The 17,970-nt window shown below is 48.0% G+C and overlaps 1 protein-coding gene across 1 annotated transcript; it reads right to left on the reverse strand.

Moving 5' to 3' along the window:
- Window positions 1–1,734: 1,734 nt before the first annotated feature.
- Window positions 1,735–17,579, reverse strand: CDC20 (cell division cycle 20). Its single transcript, XM_026651968.2, has 10 exons — window positions 17,330–17,579; window positions 14,630–14,775; window positions 12,444–12,540; window positions 11,569–11,697; window positions 9,645–9,841; window positions 4,013–4,107; window positions 3,216–3,447; window positions 2,811–2,936; window positions 2,387–2,504; window positions 1,735–1,992 (listed from the first exon to the last, which is right to left on the reverse strand). Exons 1-10 carry the CDS (start codon window positions 17,550–17,552, stop codon window positions 1,820–1,822), a joined length of 1,536 nt encoding a protein of 511 aa, XP_026507753.1. The 5' UTR covers window positions 17,553–17,579; the 3' UTR covers window positions 1,735–1,819.
- Window positions 17,580–17,970: the final 391 nt, after the last annotated feature.

Here is a 17,970-nt window from a genome sequence, read left to right on the forward strand (position 1 = left end):
AGGCATCAAGATAGGTGTTCTTGAACAAGTCCCAGTAATCATTCACCATTGTCTGATTTATTCATTACAGCTTTCACCCTTGTGAATTTGGCCCCATTAAAATACCAGTAGATCTATTACAGCTCTGGACTTGATTCTGCTTGAACATTATAAATATGCTCAAGTCACATACACTGGTACCTAAACTCCCCTTATCTGTTAGGTCAGTGCTCATGTCCTCTAGCCCTTAAGGCAAAGTCTAATAAAGAATTGGTCTGTGTTGGTTGTAACATTTAGAAATTCCAAGGATGTTTAGTACAGGCCGGATCAGATCTCCAACATGCGTCCCTCAAATTGAAGGCCCCTGTGAGCATGTGGCTTCCCCCTCCCACCCCTACATTGTAGACAGGTGCATAAGGAGACAATTATCCTGTTCCTTAGTGTGATTGGATGGTACAGCACAGACTAACTAGTAGCCCAGGGTGTGGTTTATCTGTTAAGACATTGATCCACAAATGCAATCCTTTTCTTCCAAGTTATCACTGACCCAAGAACTAGGTAATGGTAGTGTTGACAGTGATACTCCTGCTCCTGGTTTGTCCACTTGTTCCTACCCAACTAGGTTATAAACATTATTTTAACATACCAGTTGTGCAATTCATCCTACCACATTGCAGTAATAGCACCTAGAATGAATTTATGCTCATCTTTGAGCAATTCCAGGGTCTCGTTTGTTGCCAAACTCCTACCCTTAGTGCATAGGCAAGTCATTAATCATATCCCTTCCTGTGGTTTGGTTCCTTAATTTTGTTCTCAACATCTCAAGGAAGACTGCACAGCAAGGAGCACACATTGAGGGAGAAGTCTTCAAGAGGACGCACTCTAGCCCCCACCACTCCTTGTCTGTTAGCAAAATGAGCACTGGAGAGGGGCAGGAGCCATGCTGCCAAGTTCTGACCCTGTGCAAACAAGGGTTGAAGTAGTTCAGCTGTACTTCTACAATACTCCACAGGGCCAAGTGCCTCAGGTCTCACAGACTGGGAAGTTGCCCTGAGCAGAGCATTGCATTTTGTAGTCCAGACACTAGCAATGCCCCGTACACTGCTCTTGGCTGTTAGTGCCCATCTTTCTAAGGCAGCTGTGCACAGAAAGAATCAGTCTGCTGTAGGACAGGAATAATGAGGACCAAGCACAGCTGGGGAGACTGTATACCCATGGCAAGGGCCAGCCTTGCTTATACCTGGAGTCACCTTGCCAGCCGGAAGCAGATGGGCCACAAAGCACAGGGATGACTGCTCGCAGGTGTCTACTTCAGCCCCCTTGGAGCTGGAAGAGGGAACATTGAACCTTAAAGTTTCCTTTTTGTCTGAGTCAAGCCCCCTAGCAATTCTAGGGACCAGCAGGAGACTTGAGTCTGACCCAGGGGCAGTGCTGGGCTGTTTCGAGGCACTTTGGTTTAAGAAAAAGCTTCTCAGCCTTGCCACCACCACTTACCTCTACAGGAGCTATGCCAGCTTTACAGCTCAGTGCCCACCCTAACTCCACTGTGCAGCACAGCTGCGGCCCAGCCAGTATAGAAGGGATTTGGTTGGGAGGGTTCTTCCCAGACGAAGGGCTCCAGACAGGTAGCCTAGCTCCTTGGCCAACCACTTCCCTATTCCTGTGGCTGGCTGACTGGATCACTGGCTGCCAGGGTCCAGCGGTGGCAGGTCTGATCCCAAGACAAGCCAGGGTCACTTATTCCATCAGACTCCATAAAAGCAGACTAAGGTATTTATTGACATTTAAAATACTGTACAGAGTGTAGCCACATCTCTCTTGCCAGTGGCATCTCGCATGCTCACCGGATGCCCTGGTGAATGATGCTGCTCTTGGCACTGCCTGCCTTCTCCTTCTTCTTTACCGGATCCATCTCAAAGCAGCGCCAAAGCCGCAATGTTTCATCAGCGGCTGCAGATGCCACTATTGAGCCATCTGGGCTCATGGTCAGGTTCAGGACTCTGGCTGTATGACCTGGGGAAGGAGGAGCTGCACTATCAGGGCTCTGCTCACATCCCCCACCAATACCAGTCCTTTTCAGCCACATTTATGCCCAATCACACTCCCAGTTCAGTCTGCTCTCCCCCATAAACAGACTCCATCCTGCCCAGCTGATGCTCAGGCTGACCTGGGCAGCTCTGCAAGGCTGAACACAGGAACTCAAAGGAGACCTGATCCCTCAGCCCTCCCTAGGGTGGAGTCACTTCCCAGCAGGACGCGCCTTGCTGCCATCGCCCCATCTCATAAGCATGCTGCTGCTGCTGCTCTCATGAAGACTGGAGAGTGACTTTACTTTCAGGATCTGTCTGGATGCAGCCAAGCCCTTTCACACTGCCCTGGATCCCAGCCCTCTCAGATGCAGACCTACCTTTCAACTCTGTGACCTTGGCCATGGTAGGGTATTTCCACACCACCAGCTGATTATGTGCAAAGCCATGACCAGAAATGAACTCCTTGTAGTTTGTCGACCACAGGATGGAGCACACCTATAAGGAGGCAGCGTGTTACACTGGCAGGTAGCAGACCAGCAGCGAGAGGTCTCTGATCAGGTGTAGCCTAGTTTGGGGACCAGCTCCTCACCTCCCAAAAGAGCCCACAAGGAAGGGGCACATACACTGCAGTAGTACCCAATATCCACCCCCATCCAGAGACAAGAAACCTTCCCCCAGCATCCCCCATGCTCTCCTGGGAAGTATCCCAGGCCCTGGCCCTCAGGTTCCATCCCTTGGCAGCACTTATGCTGCTCACTGTGCCAAAGCGCAGTCTTGGACAGAGTCAGTGCTGAAGCTCACCTGGGAGTGGGCATCTACCGCGTTGAGGCAGGTGCCTGAACACACATTCCAGATCCTGATGTGTCTGTCACTTGTCCCACCGCCTGTGGCCAGGACATTTGACTGCCATGGGCACCAGGCCACAGCCTATGAGAGAGGCACCAGTCATAAGACATGCAAGAACAGCTTGTGCCCCATTGCCCTTATAGGTCAGGCCAAGCCACAGCAGCTCTGCATCCATGCAGCAGCATGAGCAGCACTGGCTGGCCAGGATGCAGACAGAGTCTTCATATGTCCCAGGAGAAGTCCCTCTCCAACAGATGGAGACTGCCAGTGTACCGACAGAGGAAAGTGGAACCCAGCAGCTGCTACATCACTCTCTGCCTTGTGCACAACAAACAAGTCTCACACAAGCCACCCACTCACCTTGACAGCACCCTGATGCTGAGTGAAGGTCTGCACAGGAGCAAAGTCACCACTGTCCCCTTGGGCACATGGCCAGACATTCACCAGGTTGTCATTGCCTCCACTGGCCAGGTAGCGACCATCGGGCGACCACTTGAGCCCACACACCTCCTGCGTGTGGCCAGCAAGCGTGGCCACGTGGTGCTCAGCAACCCGGACATCATGGTGATGGATATGACCGGTCCTCGCCCCACTGCAGAGGGAAGTTTCTGAGTCAGGGCCATATTGTGCTTGTGAGCTATATTCCATCTCAGCACTGCTCCAAGGGGCTCCCACTGCAGAGCTCCTGGACAGGCATTTCAGCAAGGGCAGCTATTCAATAATGCTGTAATCTTGGTGTCACCTGCTACTGGGGACAGCGGAACACAGCAGCAGGGACTGCACTGCAGAGGACTCATACAGAGGTTATGGGGAATGGAGGGCCCTCCCACTGCCCCTACATTCAGGGGCTTAAATCCAGCCCCTTCTAATCAGAGGCTAGGACATATACAGGTCCCTCCCCCAAGCAGGGCCAGACACCAGGGAGGAGTTGCAGCAGCCCAGGGCAGAAACAGGCTGTTCACCAGGACTTCACTGACTTTCTATTGGCATCTGGGGAATCTGTGCCCTGGTTATGCTGAAGTGGGTCCATGCAGAACTGCACTGCTGGCTTTGTGAACAGATCACTGAGCACATGCAGTGTCAATTTGGTTTTTCCCATCTGTTCATCTAGAGCAGGGGGCTCAAAGTGTTTTGCCATGCCTTGGTAGTGTCCTTACCTGGAGAGAATGTAGCTGTTCCAGCTCAGTGACCCTACACGGGAAGAATGGCTGGTCATATTTCTGAGCCGTTTCTGTTGCTGTATGTCCCACAGCTGCAAAGAGACATTAAGAGCAGTCATTTCTCTAATTGTGCAAGGAGATGAGACTAGAGCCCTTGTCACATTGGTGCATTCCTTGGCTGTCAAATCCTGGGTTCCTTTGATTGCAGGCTAGCATTTAAACCTCTCAGGGCACTAGGCTATGGAGCCATCCAAAGAATTTTATACCTGTTGCCCATGAGACTGTTGGAAACTCTAGATGTATATTGGGGGCCTTCCCAATTAGTTACCAAGTGCTAACAACTCAGTGCCATCGTCACAAAACCCACTAGAAGGCACTGCCCAGGGAGTTTGAACTTTGGACAATGGGAACGTGAAGTAGGGCATACCCCTGCTGCCCTCCATGCACGGGCAGTACACTCTCTGCACAGGAATTAGCTTCATTCCACTAGCCCAGGAGAGGGAGTTTGCTGCCTTTAGAAGGATCTATAAGTAGTGTAGGAGATGCCTATGTTTAGAGTGAAGGTGGCAAACTGCCTGCAATGGAGATACATTCCCCCCCCCCCGCCCTTGGCTCTGGCAGGCAGCAGCTCTAATGCATTAGCCTCCCCCTGGCATTCAGGAATTTGAGGTAGTCACTTGGCATCTGTGCTGAGCCACACTCACTCCACGAGCCAGGAGAGTTCTTCTGACCTAATCATACAATTTCCTTTGCTGCCCAGAGTGACTGAAGCACACTGCCCTCCGGAGGTAGGACGTCATGCTCCGAGCAATACAGATTGCCTGCAAGCCCAGTGTTCAGGGACCCGGCAGCACTCAGGATTTAGAGACAGTGAAGCCACGAGGGTCCGTCCACACAGCAGTTCCTTCATCAAGCCCAATAGTTTGTTACTGAACTACCATATCTTAGATTCAGAAACACTCTCTTGATTTAAAGATTCCAAGCTCCATCACAGGCCCTCCTGGCCAGTACAGCGGGGATTGAACCAGGGAGCTCAAGTGCTAAAGGAATAAGCTGCTACAACTTGAGCTGGAGAGAGTCAAGGCTTGTGGAGCCCCTAGGCATAGTTGCTGCCCTGAGAAGCTCCCTCAGGCTGCTTAGCTGTGCTGCATTCAGACCTGTACAACTGAGTACTTGTGCAGCCACAGCACTACTGATGGTCATAAAACAGCCACACCAGGTCAGACCAGTGCTCCACCTAGCCCAGTATCCTGTCTTCTAACAGTGGACAGTGCCAGGTGAAAAGAACAGGGCACTTTGTTACATGATCCATATCATCCAGTCCCAGCTTCTGGCAGTCAAGAGTTTTAGGGACATCCAGAGCATGGGGTTGCATCCCTGACCATCTTGGCTAATTGCCATTGATGGATCTATCATCCATGAACTTCTCATTCTTTTTTGAACCCAGTTATTTTTGACCTACACAACACTGCCTGACAACAAGTTCCACAGGTTGACTGTGCGTTTTGTGAAGTAGTATTTCCATATGTTTTAAGCCTGCTATCTATTAATTTCATTGGATGATCCTGATTCGTCTGTGAAGGGGGTAAATAACACTTCCTTATTCTATTTCTCCATACCATTCATGATTTTATAGACTTCTATCTAGGGCTGTCAAGCAATTAAAAAAAATAAATTAATTGCGCTATTAAACAATAGAATACCATTTATTTTAATATTTTTGGATTGTTTTCTACATTTTCAAATCTATTGATTTCTATTACAACACAGAATACAAAGTGTACAGTGCTCACCTTGTAATAAAAATATAAATATTTGCACTGTAAAAAGAAAAGTATTAGGTGAATTGAAAAATACTACAGGTACTGTAGTGCAATCTCTATCGTGAAAGTTGAACTTACAAATGTAGAATCATGTACAAAAAAAAATAACTGCACTCAAAAACAAAACAATGTAAAACTTTAGAGCCTACAAGTCCTCTCAGTCCTACTTGTTCAGCCAATCGCTCAAACAAGTTTGTTTTCATTTGCGGGAAATAATGCTGCCTGTTTCTTGTTTACAATGTCACCTGAAAGTGAGAACAGGCGTTCGCATGGCACTGTTGTAGCTGGCATTGCAAGGTATCTACATGCCAGATATGCTAAACATTCATATGTCCCTTCATGCTTTAATCACCATTCCAGAGGACATGCATCCAAGCTGGTGATGGGTTCTGCTCGATAACGATCCAAAGCAGAGCGGACTGACGCATGTTCATTTTCATCATCTGAGTCAGATGCCACCAACAGAAGGTTGATTTTATTTTTGGGGGGTTTGGGTTTTGTAGGTTCTACATCTGAATGTTGCTCTTTTAAGACTTCTGAAAGTATGCTCCACACCTTATCCCGCTCAGATTTTGGAAGGCACTTGAGATTCTTAAACCTTTAGTCAAGTGCTGTAGCTATTTTTAGAAATCTCACACTGGTGGTACCTTCTTTGCATTTTGTCAAATCTGCTGTGAAAGTGTTCTTTAAATGAACATGTGCTGGGTCATCATCTGAGACTGCTATAACATGAAATATATGGCAGAATGAGGGTAAAACAGAACAGGAAACATACAATTCTCCCCTAAAACGTTCAGTCACAAATTTAATTAACGCTTTTTTTTTTTTTTTTAAATGAGCATCAGCATGGAAGCATGTCCTCTGGAATGGTGGCCGAAGCATGAGGGGGCATTCGAATGTTTAGCATATCTGGCACGTAGATACCTTACAATGCCGGCTACAACAGTGCCATGCGAACGCCTGTTCTCACTTTCAGGTGACATTGTAAATAAGAAGCAGGCAGCATTATCTCCGGTACATGTAAACAAACTTGTTTGTCTTAGGCCTGGTCTACACTAACACCCCAATTCGATCTAAGGTACGCAACTTCAGCTACGTGAATAACGTAGCTGAAGTCGACATACCTTAGTTCGAATTTACCGCGGTTCAGACGCGGTCCACACACGGCAGGCAGGCTCCCCCGTCGACTCCGCGGTACTCCTCTCGCTGACGTGGAGTACCGCAGTCGACGGCGAGCACTTCCTGGTTCGAATTATCGCGTCCACACCAGACGCGATAAATCGAACCCGGAAGTTCGATTGCCAGCCGTCGAACTACCGCGGTAGTGTAGACAAGCCCTTAGCGATTGGCTGAACAAGAAGTAGGACAGAGTGGACTTGTAGGCTCTAAAGTTTTACATTGTTTTGTTTTTGAGTGCAGTTATGTAACAGAAAAATATACAATTGTAAGTTACACTTTCACGATAAAGAGATTGCATTATGATACTTGTATGAGGTGAATTGAAAAATACTATTTATTTTATCATTTTTACAGTGCAAATATTTGTAATATAAAGTGAGCACTGTACACTTTGTATTCTATGTTGTAATAGAAATCAATATATTTGAAAATGTAGAAAAACCATCCAAAATATTTAATACATTTCAATTGGTAGTCTATTGTTTAACAGTGCGATTAATTGCACGAGTTAACTGCGATTAACTGACAGCCCTACTTCTATCATATCCCGCCCCCCCCCCCATAGTCATCTCTTTCCCAAGCTGAACAGTCCCAGTCTTTTTAATCTTTCCTCATTTGGAAGCGGTTCCATACCCTTAATTTTTGTTGCCCTTCTCTCTACTTCTTCAAATTCTGATACATCTTTTTTAAGATGGAGAGACCAGAACTGTATGCAATATTCAAGGTCTAAGCATACCAGGGATTTATGTAGTGGCATATTTTCTGTCTTATTTATCTATCCTTTTTCCTAATGATTCCTAACACTTAGCTTTTTTGACTGATGCTGCACATTAAGTAGATGTTTTCAGAGAACTATCCATGATGATGCCAAGATCTTTCATGAGTGGTAATAGCTAATTTAGATCCCATCATTTTATATGCATAGTTGGGATTATGTTTTCCAATGTGAATTACTTGAAATTCAATGTGATAAATGCAATCTGCCATTTTCTTGTCCGGTCACCCAGTTTTGTAAGATCCTTTTGTAACTCTTCGCTGTCTGCTTTGGACTTCACTATCCTGAGTAATTTAGAATCATCTGCAAGCTTTGCCACCTCACTGTTTATCTGTTTCCAGATCATTTATGAATATGTTGAACAGCACACGTCCCAGTATAGCTCTTTGGGGGACTCTGCTATGTACCTCTCAACTGAGTGAACTGACCATTTATCCCTACCCTTTGTTTCTCATCTTTTAAGCAGTTACGATCCAAGAGAGGATCTTCCCTCTTCTCATGACTCCTTACTTTGCTTAAGACCCCTTGGTGAGTGACTTGTCAAAGGTTTCTGAAAGTCCAAGTACACTATATCCACTGGATCACACTGGGCCACATGTTTGACCCCACTCAAACAAACAATTAATGGATTGGTGATTTATTAATGGATTTTGCAAAGGGAAGCATGATTTCCCTTTGCAAAAGTCACGTTGACTCTTCCCCAGCATATCGTGTTTATCTATGTGCTGGATAATTCTGTTTTAGTTTTAACCAGTTTGCCTAGTACTGAAGTTAGGCATACTGGCCTGTAATTGCCAAGATCACCTCTGGAGACCTTTTAAAAAAAATCAGTATTACATTAGCTATCCTCCAGTCATCTATTACAGAAACTGATTTAAGCGATGGTTACATATCACAGTTAGTAGTTTTGCAATTTTGTATCTGAGTTCCTTCAGAACTCTTGGGCGAATAGCAGCTGGTCCTGGTGACTTATTACTGTTTAATGTATCAGTTTGTTCCAAAACTTCTATTGACCCCACAATCTGGAACAGTTCCTCAGATGTGTCACCTAAAAAGAATGGCTCAGGTGTGAGAATCTCCCTCACATCCTCTGCAGCGAAGACTGATGCAAAGAATTCATTTAGCTTCTCTGTAACGGCCTCATCTTCCTTGAATGCTTTTAGCATCTCAATCATCCAGTGGCCCCACTGATTGTTTCTGCTTCTGAAGCACTCAATTTTTGTTGTTAGTTTGTCTTTTGCTAGTTGCTCTTCAAATTCTTTTGTGGCCAGCCTAATTGGTACTTTTACACTTGACTTGCCAGAGTTTGTTCCTTTCTGTTTTCCTCAGTAGGATTCGACTTCCAAATTTTAAAGGAAGTCTTTTGGTCTCTGAATGCCTTTTACACTCTGTTTAGCCATAGTGGTGTTTTTTGGTTCTCTTACTTTCTAAATTTGGGGTATACATGTAGTGAGCCTCTATTATGGTGTTTTTAAAGTTCCCATGCAGCTTGCAGGCATTTCACTCTTGTCACTGTGCCTTTTAATTTCTGTTTAAGGAGCTTCCTCATTTTTGTGCAGTTCTTTTTGAATTTTTAAATTCTATTGTTGGGGAAGGGAGGCTAGTATTTTCCCCTCTACAAGGATGTTAAGTTTATTACATTACAGTTGCTATTACCAAGTGGTTCAGCTATATTCACCTTTTGGACCAGATCCTATGTGTACTACTTAGAACTAAATAAAGAATTGCCTCTCACCTTGTGGGTTCCAGGACTAGCTGCTCCAAGAAGCAGTCGTTAAAGGCATCAATAATGATCCCTGGGCAGGAGCCTCTATTTAAAAGACTCTTCCCTGTACTGTGCAATTCCTCTCACCTGGACCTCAGCATTGCTGGTGCCAACAGCAAGGTAGTTTCCTTCTTTGATCCAGGACACTGATGAGATGTAGTCATCTGGCTGCTCCATCTGCAGCAGCTGGATGATCTCGCCAGAGGAGTAATTCCACAGATACACAGAGTTATCCAGAGCCACAGCCAGGAAGTTCTGGGAACTCCAGTCAATGAGGTTCAGATCTAAGATCAGAAGACAGCACAGGTCACCCATTATGCCCACTGCTCATTACAATACCCCAGGGAAGCCTTGCCTGCAGCCTGACTCAGCACCATGGCAAGAGACCCCCCCCAGTTCTTCACCCCCAATGCTGATGGACCAGGAACTCCCACCTGCACCACTGATTTATTCCTATAGTGCCACAGGTGTATGACACTCTACAGGTAAGGGGATTGGCCTTGTAGCATGTTGGAGTCCTAGCTAACAGGATCAGCGCACTGAAGCTTTTCGTTCCAGTCCAGTTGCATGAAGCTCTGAACTCCCTTTCCTATAAGGTTAGATAGAGACACTATTCAGCAAGCCACCCAGGGTCAGCCTGTGTGTTAGTTTGCCCTAAGCGTGCCACTGACACAGCACTGACCGAGCTTAGAGAAGGCTCCATTGGTCCTCCAGGACCAAACTGCTGAGCCAAGGAAGGGAGCTGCCCTGCCGTGGCTGAGAACAGGCACTGTCTGCTATTTTCACCCCACCCACCTTACTCCTAGGTAGAATTACCTTCTCACTAAAGCGGCTGATTTGGGGGTAGGGGGATTGATGACTGAACCCAAGCCCCCTCATTCCTATAGGGAATTTTTGGCATCCTCTCAGAGAGAGGAACCCAGCCTGCACGGCACAATGAAGGAAACGGCAGCAATAAGAGCACACATTTCCCCACCTATCTTTGGCCTTTTGAATGAGGTGCAACAGAAAGTGGTAAAAGCCACCACAATCCCAACAGGCTATAAGGCACAAAACAAGCTGCCAGTGTGATTGCCCAATGGGATAATCAGAGGCCTGAGAGTAGAGACAACTTGTCCTGAAGTGGAAGTGCAGCCAGACAGGAGCATTCAGAGTCAGGGTAGTAAGGAGAGCACAGAGTTAGTGCCAGCGACAGGAGTATAGAGGAAAGAGAAGCACTTTCAGATATCAGGAGATGGGGACCAGAGCCACCCACTCACAAAGGAAGGGCAGAAGTTAATTACAACTGAAAACGGCCAGTACTGAACCCTTTAAGCCTGACTTTTGAGTTCCTCTTCAAGAAGAGCAAGGGACTTGCCTTCTGCTCAACAGCATCCAAGTTTAAACATACAAGCCAGCAGGTCTAGATGAGATACAGCCTGTGACACTAATGGATTTGCTGAAGAACTCCTTTGGGAGTACACAAGGTTCTGCAGTCACAGAACCAAGGGAGAGGCACCATCCAAACAAGAGCAATCCCAGCAGTAAGTGCCTGGTGAGGCTAATTTCAATCCCTAGTGGAACAAGTCTTAGTACAGACTTCCAGAGGGGCATGGCCCTTCAAGTCATGAGAAGTCTGAGGTTAGAGAAAAAAACCTGCTAGACCAAGTGAAGAACAGAGTGGGTGAAGGGAACAAGGGGTGAACAAGACCAGGATCCTATGGAGAGACACTTTCAAAATCTTACTTAGAATTAGCTACAATGGGACACTCATATGGACTGACAAATGGGCTGGAGGATAGCCAACCAGTGGCACCAAGTGACAGCTTTGAGTTGGAGATGGTATCAAAGATATTGCAAGAACTCTTAAGTCTGATCTTATTTAACCTCTTCATGCAGGGTGAAGAGGAAGCAAGTAGTACCCTTGTGACATTTATAAAGGGCATGGCACAGGGAGGGTAGCAAATACTAGTATGGACAGGAATACAGAGGGCCACCAAGGGCCCTGCACATAGCAGCAGAACCTGCTTACAGTAGTCGTTACGGATCTCTGGCGCATCCAGGATCCGGTCTGGCATGGAGGGAATATATCTGCCATTCTTCCTGCTGGACCCAGGTGTTGTTTTCTGGCTGTAGAGCACTTTCAGGTTATTCTGGTAACCTGAAAACCAGAGAGACAGCAATGGTTACTCACTAGATAGTTTCTACCAACTCATCCTGGCAGACTTGTGGCTCACCTAGGCACAGGGAGTCTTGCACTGAAGGCAAAGCCAAGACTTAAAAGGGAGATGCACTTGCTTCAGGCCAGTGGAGCAAGCTGTAGTGCCAGTTATGACACCTGCCCACTAGGAGACTGAGCTGATGAGTCTCACGCCTTTTATGCAACCCATCGAGCTACCTTCAGATGGCAGCTACTTTACCTGCTGAAACCAGATTCAAATTGGTGGGATTAGGAAGTTTCACTTTCCCCAATCCTCTGTTAATTAACAGTTTAATTGAAGCATGACTTAAATCAAGGATAGTATGGGGTGGGTGGGGGCTACCAAATATTCTACTGCAGCCTTTCCTTGAAGGAGCTTAGGGCCAAAAGCAAATTCTTAGGGAAGATTTGCTCTTTGCAGTGCCAATCACTGACCTGTGCAGCTACTGCTCAGCTTAGACTTGAGGGGTATGCAGTGGCCGGGATGCCAGTAAGCCACTGACCAAAAAGGAAAGCTATTAAGGAACTCATGGTGTTCCAGAGCTCAGTCTGGTACACAGCTATTTGAACACATCCCATTACTTGGGGTGGGAGAGTACACAGGACACGAGTCAGGGTTCTGTTATGGATCCCTCCTTTGAGGGAAAGGAACCCTTCTTCCCTCCAGCACAGAAGGTGCATTCAGATCACCCCCAAACCTGGCATACCTTCTGGGGCATTTTGAGGCTTCCCACTAAGCCGGAGGATCTTTGCTTCTTCCACATCAAACCCATTCAGATTCAGCGCCCAAGCCTTCTGTTGCTCCTGTAGAGAAGATACAGATCCTCTCAGGCAAACTAGAGTCTTCCTACTACATTCAGAGGGAATACAGGCAGAACAGGAATGTAGCTCAACAGCTCCGTGGCCCCATGGTCCCAGCTGTGCCATCAGCTTAAGGTAGTTCCCTCTGCTCCAGATGGTATGCTGCTTTGCTTGGAGAACCAGCTGCATGCAAGGCAGTTCTCCAGGCTGCCCCTAGTTCACTTGAACAGCTGTGTCCTGTTTGGCCAGTTTTGTAGTGTACCAACTGCCCCCAGATTTGCCCTTTTTTGCATCCCATTCCCAGTCTGGAAATATGGCCACAAGGGACTGGCTTTGTACAGCTGCTTCATGACTTGTCTATATGGAGAAATCATTCCAGAATAATATAGGCCGTGAATTTAAAATGCCATAGCTATTGCTAAATAGCTTATTCCACAACAAGTTCTGTGGAATTTCCTTATGCAGCCAAGTCCTCAAGCTTTGAGCCTGGAATAGCCAGCTCTGTGTGTGCAAGTCTCATCAATTCTGAAGCACTTAGAGGAACGTGATCAGGAACAGTCAGCATGGATTCACCAAGGGCAAGTCATGCCTGACTAACCTAATTGCCTTCTATGATGAGATAACTAGCTCTGTGGATGAGGGGAAAGCAGTGGAAGTGTTATTCCCTGACTTTAAGCTTTTGATATGGTCTCCCACAGTATTCTTGCCAGCAAGTTAAAGAAGTATGGGCTGGAAGAATGGACTATAAGGTTGATAGAAAGCTGGCTAGATCGTCGGGCTCAACAGGTAGTGATCAATGGCTCCATGTCTAGTTGGCAGCCGGTATCAAGCAGAGTGCCCCAAGGGTCAGGCCTGGGGCTGGTTTTGTTCAATATCTTCATTAATGATCTGGAGGATGGCATGGACTGCACTCTCAGCAAGTTTGCAGAGGACACTAAACTGGGAGGAGTGGTAGATACGCTGGAGGGTAGGGATAGGATACAGAGGGACCTAGACAAATTAGAGGATTGGGCCAAAAGAAATCCGATGAGGTTCAACAAGTGCAGAGTCCTGCACTTTGGACGGAAGTGGACTAGGGACCGAGTGGCTAGGCAGCAGTTCTGCAGAAAAGGACCCGGGGTTACAGTGGACGAGAACCTGGATATGAGTCAACAGCGTGCCCTTGTTGCCAAGAAGGCTAACAGCATTTTGGGCTGTATAAATAGGCGCATTGCCAGCAGATCGAGGGATGTGATCATTCCCCTCTGGTGAGGCCTCATCTGGAATACTGTGTCCAGTTTTGGGCCCCACACTACAAGAAGGATGTGGAAAAATTGGAAAGAGTCCAGCGGAGGGCAACAAAAATGATTAGGGGGCTGGAGCACATGACTTATGAGGAGAGGCTGAAGGAACTGGGATTGTTTAGTCTGCAGAAGAGAAGAATGAGGGGGGATTTGATAGCTGCTTTCAACTACCTGAAAGGAGGTTCCAAAGAGGATGGATCTAGACTGTTCTCCGTGGTACCAGATGACAGAACAAGGAGTAATGGTCTCAAGTTGCAGTGGGGGAGGTTTAGGTTGGATATTAGGAAAACAAATTTCACTATGAGGCTGGTGAAGCACTGGAATGGGTTACCTAGGGAGGTGGTGGAATCTCCTTCCTTAGAGGTTTTTAAGGTCAGGCTTGACAAAAGCCTGGCTGGGATGATCTAGTTGGGGATTGGTCCTTCTTTGAGCAGGGGGTTGGACTAGATAACCTCCTGAGGTTCCTGCCAACCCTGATATTCTATGATTAGCCTTCCACAAGTTTGCATTCAGACCTGCCAGATGCAGTGCAGGCCAGCCAAGGGTCCCAAGGCATTATATGACAAGACAAAAAGCACACTCTGCCGTCATTCTTTGTATCTAGGGGCCACAACCCAAGTCTCCTACAATAACTTTGTACAGCTCTACCCATTCCAGCCACCACTTTTCATGCCTCACTCCATAAAGATGAGTGCTGCAGATGTGAGCACCACACCAATTGCTCATCATGAAGCAGTGTGAATACTCTGAAGTTTGCTTCTCAGGAGAAGATTAGGAGGGACTGGCTGTTAAGAGAACGCGTTGCTCACCTTCTTGGTAGGTGTATCCTCAGAAGAATCATTCTCTTTGGTCAAGAGAAAGCTAGCGACCTCCATCTGCATGGCACTGCGGTTGGGAATATAGCGATCCCCGCCTGCCTTGGTCGGTGTGCTCTGGATTTTGGATCCTGATTTACCTGTGTTGTATACAGAAGAGAGCCATTCCAGCTGCAGTTAGTTGAAGCAAACTGCCCAGCAAGGCCCCAGATAGACAGTGTTTGCCTCAAAGCCCTCAGGCACTGCTGGCTGCACACCATGTTTTCCAGGCATTGCTGTTTTGCCAGCCTGGAGGCTCTAGTGCAGCCACACAAATCCCATGATCTCGATTGGCTGGGAAGAGGCTGATGCAGTAGATAACCAGCTGCCTCCAATCCAATGATCATGTGCTGCTGGGCCTCTCTGAACCTCAGCACATCTTAGAAGGGCCTGGGTCGCAGCTTAACTTCATTAAGAGACGCTCTGAACTCCAAAGCAACAGCTTCAGCAGCAGGCAGCATCGCTCATAGCTCCAGGAAGAACCTCAACTTGTTTCAAAGGATCGCCATTCAACCTATACATACCTCAGTCCTCTCCAGGTGCAGCCAAACAGATTCCTCTAGAGAGGGACTGAGGACAGACTGGTGGCACTGCCACGTAGAAGGTCACCAGTATCCACTGTGCAGAGCTCAGCAACACCAGAGCCCAGTCACTGTGACTGCAGCCACTTACAGACCCCAGAGCCAGGAATCCTTACATGGGAATTCAAAATGTTGGCTCAGACAACAAGGTCCATCTACCTCAGTATCCTCTCGAACAGGGCCAGTTCCAGATGCAGCAGAGAAAGGTGTAACAACCCCCAAGTAGCAGATGTGCCCCATATAGGTCTCCTGCTGCTCTCTAATAGAGATTAGCTTAACCTCTGACATGCAAAGTTTAAAATACCCCTTCTAGAATGTGTCAATTATGTTAACTCTGAATATTCTTGATATCCATATAAATGTCCATTCCCTTTCTGAATTGTGTCAAGTCCTTAGCCTCTATGATTTGCTGTGGCAGTGGGTTCCACCGTTTAATGTTTTATGAAAAAAAAGTTTCCTTGTACTGGTTGTGAGTCTCCCCATCTTTCAATATAATTGAACATCCCCCCTGTTCTGTGTTATGAGACAGGGAGAACTAGAGTTCCTGATCTTCCCTCTCCAGGAAGAGGTTTTTTTGCCCTCCTGCATGCATTCATGCATGCATACTTATTATATTCTCCATCCCATTCATACTCTTAAGGTAACAAAAACAGTCTTCCCAAACTCTTTTCACAGAAGAGCTTTCACAGACCACTGACCATTCTCATTCCTTTTCTGAGCCCCCTCTAGTTCTGCACTACTGAAGAGAATCATAGAATATCAGGGTTGGAAGGGACCTCAGGAGGTCATCTAGTCCAACCCCCTGCTCAAAGCAGGACCAATTCCCAACTAAATCATCCCAGCCAGGGCTTTGTCAAGCTGGGCCTTAAAAACCTCCAAGGAAGGAGACTCCACCACCTCCCTAGGTAACGCATTCCAGTGCTTCACCACCCTCCTAGTGAAATAGTGTTTCCTAATATCCAACCTAGACCTCCCGCACTGCAACTTGAGACCATTGCTCCTTGTTCTGTCATCTGCCACCACTGAGAACAGCTGAGCTCCATCCTCTCTGGAACCCCCCCTCAGGTAGTTGAAAGCAGCTATCAAATCCCCCCTCATTCTTCTCTTCTGGAGACTAAACAATCCCAGTTCCCTCAGCCTCTCCTCATAAGTCATGTGCTCCAGACCCCTAATCATTTACTGCACTGAGACAAGGTGCCCAGTGCAGTACACAGTATTCAGATGAGGCTAAACCAATGATTTAGGTAAAGGCATTAGAACAGAGGTCCACAAACTGTGGGGCACACCCCCCAGGGGCACAGAGGAACATTCTCTGCTCCTGGCCCCAGCCTTGGCCCCCTTATCCCTGTACACCCCCTCCTCCACCGGAGCTGCCGCCCCGCTCCCAGCTCCAGATGTGGAGGGGCATGGATAGGGCTAAGGAGGGGGGGGGGGGCACATGTGAGGTAACAGTTTGTGGACCACTGAATTAGAATATTCCTCTATTATTCACTATACCATTCCTAATGCAACCAAGCATTTTTTTTTTAAACCACAGCTGCATACTTAGAGGTCTCCTCTGAGCTGCCTTGGTGTTGCCAAGCTCCCTTTCTTGGGTTGACAGTTAATTTAGAGGCCATCAGGTATATGAGGAGTTTAAGTTTCTCCCTTCAATGTGCAACATAGGATTCCATTTGCCATCATGCTACCCATTCACTAAACATCTTCAGGTCTCGCTGAAGTTCTTCACAATTCTCTCTAGGTCAGACTATCCTCAGTAGCTGTGTCATCTGCACATTGTCCTACCCTCACTGCTCATCCCCCTTTCCAGATCAGCAGTAAACATAAAACCACACAGAACCTAGTTCTGTTAGCCTTCTGCCATAAGGAGAACTGACTAACCCTATTCGGTTTCCTCTTTGCCAGTTTTCGATCCCTGACAGTACTCTATCAGCCTTCTGTGCCTGTCAAAGGAGTCACACCAGCTAGGTCACTGGTGCACTGCTTCCCACACAACCAGCTGGCTGATGCAGGGCCCCAAGTCTGCTCACCCACCTCCACACATCCAGGGGCACCGGCCCCAGCTCTGACTCACCAGGGGTCTTGGAGGGGGTTTTGCTGGTGCTGTGGGACCGGTTGGCTGGTTTCATGGGGGAGAGGCCAGTGCTGCTGGTGTTGGCAGGGCTGGGCCCGGGGCCAGCAACAGAGGCACTGCTCTCCTTGGCCTTGCGTTGCCATCGCGCCAGCGGAGCGTTGGGGATCGGGGTGTCCAGCTTCAGCAGACCATGCAAGTCGCTCTCAAACACAAACTGCGCCATGGCAGGGGAGAGGTGTCTGGGGGAGGGGGGTAGAGACCGACGGTGAGTCAGAGACCAGCCCCCACCCTCCTGCCAGACACCCCCCCCCACTACACCCCACCTCAGGCTCCCCCCACCAGACACCCCATACCCTGCTACCCAGTGCCCCCCTCCTGCCAGACACCCCCTGCCCACACACACACACACACACTCCGGGCTCCCCCCCTGCCAGACCCCCCCACACCGCTACCCAGTGCTCCCCTCCTGCCAGACCCCCCCACACACCGCTACCCAGTGCCCCCCTCCTGCCAGACCCCCCCACACACCGCTCCCCAGTGCCCCCTCCTGCCAGACCCCCCACACACTGCTCCCCAGTGCCCCCCTCCTGCCAGACCCCCCCCACACCGCTCCCCAGTGCCCCCCTCCTGCCAGACACCCC

Source organism: Terrapene carolina, unplaced genomic scaffold (assembly GCF_002925995.2).
Source record: "Terrapene carolina triunguis isolate 2854851 unplaced genomic scaffold, T_m_triunguis-2.0 Scaffold110, whole genome shotgun sequence".
Lineage (NCBI taxonomy): Eukaryota > Metazoa > Chordata > Testudines > Emydidae > Terrapene > Terrapene triunguis.